Here is a 6,000-nt window from a genome sequence, read left to right on the forward strand (position 1 = left end):
GGGCCGAAATGACCCGTGACCCGGACAGCTTCCTGCACTCTGACACCTCCGCCAGGGAGTCCAACTCCACCCTGATGGAAAAGTCACTTCAATCCTCTGTGGTATTGTTGTTTCGGGCTAGGTATGACTCGGAGAGTGGTAAATGTTCAACACGTGGTTTATTCAGAGGTGCGAGGTCAATTTGCTTGCACTCTGGAGGTAGTTCATGAAGCATCTCTCGAGAAATATTTCAGTTTATATCGAAAATAGGCGGACTTGTAAATAAGCCGCGCCTACAGGCTCTTATTTACCCAGGTAAACCTTCGGTCTGCCTTGGCTTTGGCGGAAATGGCAAGAGGCCAATGTTTTTAGTTTTCTCACTTATCTTCAAACCCATACAACTTTAGACGGTGTGGTGTTGACCACTCTATGTGCAGAAGAAGCTATTCAGAACCGGTGTTGCAATGAGGTACTGATGTATTATTTGGTCTAAATAAAGCATAGCCTAAAATAATTGACGTCAGCCACCACAACATCAGTGGCCTTGCGGGATCAGTTTGTCGAGTCGGTTGGCTTCTGCTCCAATAAACCTTCCACCTCGCATGTTTTATCCACTCCTGGGCCGTCTGAGCTGTCCTTATCAAACAACACTTTGGATTCAACACTTTTTTTTAACATTTGAGGGTTAATAAGGTGATTAATTAATTATTATTTTAACATTTGTTTTGATTGAGTTTTTTTTGAGGACTAAAAAAGCAAGATTGAAGAGCTGCAGCTTTTCAATCTCGCTTTTTTAGTCCTTTATTAGTTGTCCTAACTAATTATTTATTATTAATAATAATTATTAGCATTCATATTATTAATTATTAATAATAATCAATTTTAATCATTATTTACTCTTTTTCATTCGTTCTTAATCATAATTGAGGTGGGCGATGGATAAGGTCTTAGGTGGTCAATCCGTTCCTTACCTTCCCCGCCGTTCACCTGAACTCAGTTCCGCACAGCTTTAATAATCCCCATGGTCTTCAATATGGCCCGATGGTATGAGGTGATAGGTAAGGAGGTATTGAGCTATGGATCTATATTCCTCCCAGCTTGGCCCGCCATCAGTAGTTATATGACTCATTAATGAGAACCGGGCGTATGTGTGAACACTACTGCTGTTTTGCTGTGACTGCCTGGCATTTTATTTGTTTCCTGAATGCCGGCGTGATCAGATAGCAGCCAGCCGCTCCGGGCGAGCCCCGGTCTTCACTCCCGGGCCGTGTTGACCCTGCCCGCCGGACTGGTGACTGATGATGTGGGCTGCTCTTTTTATTCTTATTTTGGTGTCACTGAAACCAACGTGATTGCGCTTTTACTTTGAAACAAAATTTTCGTTTTTCTTTTCGGGACCTGTCTTAGAGATAAAACTCAATCTGTAAAGAAACTCATATTGGAAATGTCATTCAGAGAGAATTTGCACACACTTTCGGCACTCCGCCTGCCAAAATACAAAATGATGGGATGAATATTGTGTCTCTGATATTTGGAAAGTTTCTCCCTCCCAAGCACTATTAATAAATAGTTTTTAATGTTTTTTATTAATTTGTTAGAAAGGTCTGGGATGGAAGTTCTCATTTAAAGAGACTGTTAGGAACTATTTGTTCCCTAATGTGTCGGCTTACGTGGGTATGTCTGTGTGAGTGCCTCTGTTTATGTGTTTACCCGAGTGTTTGAGTGTGTGCCTGTGTGTGTGTGTGTGTGTGTGTGTGTGTGTGTGTGTGTGTGTGTGTGTGTGTGTGTGTGTGTGTGTGTGTGTGTGTGTGTGTCTGTGTGTGTGTGTTGGCATGTGTGCCTGGGTGTGTGTATACTTCTGTTTGTGTTTTGACATGTGTGCCTGTGTGTGTGTGTGTGTGGTTTGGTATTCTTGCCTGTGCGTGTGTGTGTTTTTTGGCATGTGTGTGTGTGTGTGTGTGTGTGTGTGTGTGTGTGTGTGTGTGTGTGTGTGTTTGTGTGTGGGTGTGTGTGTGTGTGTGTATGGGTGGGTTCTAGGCGGAGCCAGAGGGACTTGGCCTTGCTCTCTGCTATCCACTCCTCCGGAAAAGTACCCTTCCAATAAAGACATCCTGGTCTAGCTTCCTGTAACCATAGCGATGGGGTGTTTTGTCCAATCAGATTGCTGGACTGTGTGTCGAGGAAATGCTCCACTTCCTGCTGTTTACACAGACTTCCTCAGACTGCGGAGAGTTCCAAATGTTTTACTTGGTCTTGGGTAGCTTCAGAGCCGCCTGCTGCCATATTCATTGAACATTTTCGGCAATTATACAATTTACAATTTACTTTCACCAGTGAATTTGTAAGAAGGTAAGTTTAGACCCTTTATCATTTTAATATAGTGTAAGATTGAAGCTCCATGACGAAATTTTCAAGTGGAAACCTCCACCAGTTTCCGCTTGAGTTTTAGCGTCTCGAATGATCTTCAGTTTATAAAACATCACGTAACGGTGAAAATGTTTTTAACAGCGGCTTACGTGTTTGTATTTTCTTCTTGTGTCAAACTGCCATAACTCTTAGGTTCAGCCAACATGTCCTACAGACCGGAGAACCAGGTAGGTGAGCCTTTGGACTCCTGGCTTCACGTGCATTCCTGCCCACGCCTCTCCGAGTAAACAACACGTCATCCTCTAAAACTACAAAGATGGCGGCTAACCACGAGGTGACCAGCAGTACCCTCCAGATCCCACCCCGGCCGGAACACCGCAGACACCCCGAGCCCGGCTCTCTCCCGGTCCGTATTCCGGATCCAAGTCCCATCATCAACCCCAAGAGGGGAGTGGACGCCGGGGCCACGCAGACCCAGGCCCCGCGGCCCCTGGCGGCCTGCAGCACCCCGGGGCCCTACAGACCCTGTTGGAGCCTGGACCTGAAGGTGGCCGTGCTCCTGGTGACCATCGCTGGAGCGCTGATTCTGTTGCTGTTGTACAGACTGCTACAGCTGAGGCACAGGTGACACAAAAGAGGATAGTCTAATTGTTATATCCCACTGCGGCATGTAGCGCAGGAGGTAGAGCTGGTCACCGCAAGGTTGCTAGTTCGAATCAGAGGTCATCCGTTTGTGACATCACAAGTGTGAGCGTCCAATCGAATGGATGATGACATCCGAGCGTCATAAAACTGGTGTCCATCACCAGTTGATAGCGTCCACCAATCAACTCCTTTAAAGATGACATATTATAACACCAGGTGTGAGTGTGATAAGCCGTTACAAGCCGTTTTGAAAATCGGCCTCTTCTTCCGTCATACATCTAGGTGGACACGCCCACTTGTGATGTCAGAAGAGGCCGATTTCAAATCAGCTTGTAACGGCTAATCACACTCACACCTGGTGGTATAATACGTCACATTTAAGCCGAATGGACACTACCACATTGTGATGTCACACAATTGTGTGTGGGGTTGCTGTTATTGTTGTTGTTGTTGTAGTTGCTAATGGTACTGTGTGTTGGCTTTAGGTTACGGATGGCCCGCAGCAGGCCCTCTCTGGAATACTACCGCTTCTACCACGCCGCCGGCTACAGCCTCAAACATCCCCCGCCGCGCCCAGCTCCACCCGGCCACAACGGCAACACACCGGATGTTTACGCACCCGTTCAAACCATGACACCGCCGCCGACCTCCACCTTCATCCTCCCAACTCCACCGGCGTCCACTCCTTCTCCTCCTCCTCCTCCTCCTCCTCCTCCACCCCTTCTCCCTTTGCCCCCACCGCCGGTCGTCCTCCGTACTCCTCCTACACCCCCTCCTCCCCTCATCCTCCGCCCTCGGCCTTCCCCCGACGTCCCTCGGCCTCACTCCTCCACGCCCCCGTACCTGACCCCGCCCGCACGCCACGCCCCCCCGCCCAGCCCCCACCTGTCCTGGGGCGCGGGCTCCGACGTGGCCGAGGTGTACTCCCGCATCGGGGCCTTCAGGCCCGCCCGGCTGTCCAGCCTCTCCGGCCACTCGCAGGTCATCCTGTTCGAGCACTCGTCCCTCTGAGGGCCCCACGCCACGCGGGCCGGGGGCCTGGCTCTGTTTGACCAGGAGGGCCGAACTGCTTCCACACGCTTGAGGACCCCTGGCCAGTAGTGCCGATCGCCGGTGGGAGACCGTGTGACTCTAGGTCTGGCTTAAACGTCAACATCAAAGAATGTGCTCGGTTGGTCGATAATCAGTGATTGACAACAGAATTCCATGTTTACCATTTTGTTTGATGAAATAGGGAATTGAGCTGACCGTGAGGCAGGGTGGAAGGATACATTTCTGTCTTCTGATTGGTGACTCTGCTTGTTGTTGTTGACCACTGTTCATCTGCAGTGGCTGCACCAGACGGGAAATAAGTTCTGGGGTGTTTGTTACTCTCTCTGTTCCCCGACGAGACAGGCCCTCTGTTGCTGGATTGGATTTGGAGTCCATTAGGGGAACATTGTGCCAAGATCCATTCATTGTATCTTCAGACTTGATATAGAACCAGCTTCTGATAATAGACACATTGATGGCTTTCAACGCTATTAGAGAAAGAGAGACACTCTCTCTTCCTCTCTCTCTCTCTCTCTCTCTCTCTCTCTCTCTCTCTCTCTCTCTCTCGCTCTCATTCTCACTCTATCTGTCTGTCTGTCTGTCAATGAAGACTCATCATAATTGCATAATGGGCCACTCTGCTGGAAAGAAAAGACACTTCTCTTTTTGAGAGGGAAATAGTTGCAATCACACCCAAAATTCCATCCGTAATAACTTGAGATATTTCTCTTTGGAGCCTCACGCTTTGTCTTTAAATGCCTGTGTGTCGGATTTGCATGTTTCTGGACCTCTGTCATCGAGTTTGCACGGCAACAGGTATAGGGTCAATTTATTTTCCTTAGCAACTTTTATCTCGACCCCCTTTACTAAAGATACATTTTCAATAATTACGTTTGTCTGGCTAGTAATTAGTGTGTGTTTCTGCAGGGCTCGTATGAAAACCAATCCCCTGCTACCTAGCTTGCCTATCGCTACACGCTAAAAGCTTGCAAATTTAATCCACATGTTGAACGACCAAGGCTATCCGTGTAGACAGATGAAACAGAAAGATGAAACACAATTAGACCTTTTAAGAGGGCACTTTATTTATCTAATTGGTCAATAAACTGGCCTGAGCCACTAAACGCCTCACTCATCCCCGGTCTAAACAACCACACAGTAAGTATTATACATGTTAATAAGGGTCAATATTTCCTGGTAAATATAGCACAATAAAGGGGTGAGAGCGTAGCATATAGGCTCAGTCCTGACCACAGTGACCCGGGTTTAAACCCGCCTGTGGTAATTTGCTGCATGTCATCCCCTCTGTCTCCCATACCTTCCTCTCTATCTCACTCTATAATAAAGCATGAAAAAATCTAAACAAATAAATAAATAGAGCACATAAAGTAAATATAACTTTTCGTTGAAAAAAAGATGTCTTGGTGGTGAAAGAGCTATTATCTTTGTGGTGTTTGACACCTGTATCTGAGGTGGAGGAGGGCTGGCAACACATCATCTGGTGTCTGGTGGAAGAATGGTGTGAACAGTTTATTAAGGACAACATGCAGGCGTATCATTTACATTAAAGACCCGTTGGATGTCATTTGAGCAGTGCATGGTTGCTTACATTTATATGCAATATTAACCCGCCATACACACACACACACAGACACAAACACACACACACACACACACACACACACACACACACACACACACACACACATATGCACACACAGACACACACACACAAAATATTGATGTTGTATAGAGCATTGTTCTCCTGGTGGCATTATTTTTTTACATATTATGAAAAACTGAGCTTGAAATATATAATAAAATAAAAAGGAGGCTATACAATGCAGCCTTTTATAACCCAGTAAAACACACAAGACCGGTGCTGGACCACCTGCTTGCATCTATCCATCCAATCATCCATCTATCCATCCAATCATCCATCTATCTATCCAATCATCCATCTATCCATCCACTCAT

At 46.8% G+C, this 6,000-nt stretch overlaps 1 protein-coding gene across 1 annotated transcript; it reads left to right on the top strand.

The window, feature by feature from the left end:
• The first annotated feature begins 2,203 nt into the window (after positions 1-2,203).
• On the top strand, positions 2,204-5,515 carry LOC307074709 (uncharacterized protein). Its single transcript, XM_079734985.1, has 4 exons — positions 2,204-2,328; positions 2,539-2,573; positions 2,663-2,970; positions 3,477-5,515. Exons 2-4 carry the CDS (start codon positions 2,550-2,552, stop codon positions 4,000-4,002), a joined length of 858 nt encoding a protein of 285 aa, XP_079591111.1. The 5' UTR covers positions 2,204-2,328; positions 2,539-2,549; the 3' UTR covers positions 4,003-5,515.
• Positions 5,516-6,000: the final 485 nt, after the last annotated feature.

This window comes from Pollachius pollachius (assembly GCF_949987615.1).
Source record: "Pollachius pollachius genome assembly, chromosome: 4".
Lineage (NCBI taxonomy): Eukaryota > Metazoa > Chordata > Actinopteri > Gadiformes > Gadidae > Pollachius > Pollachius pollachius.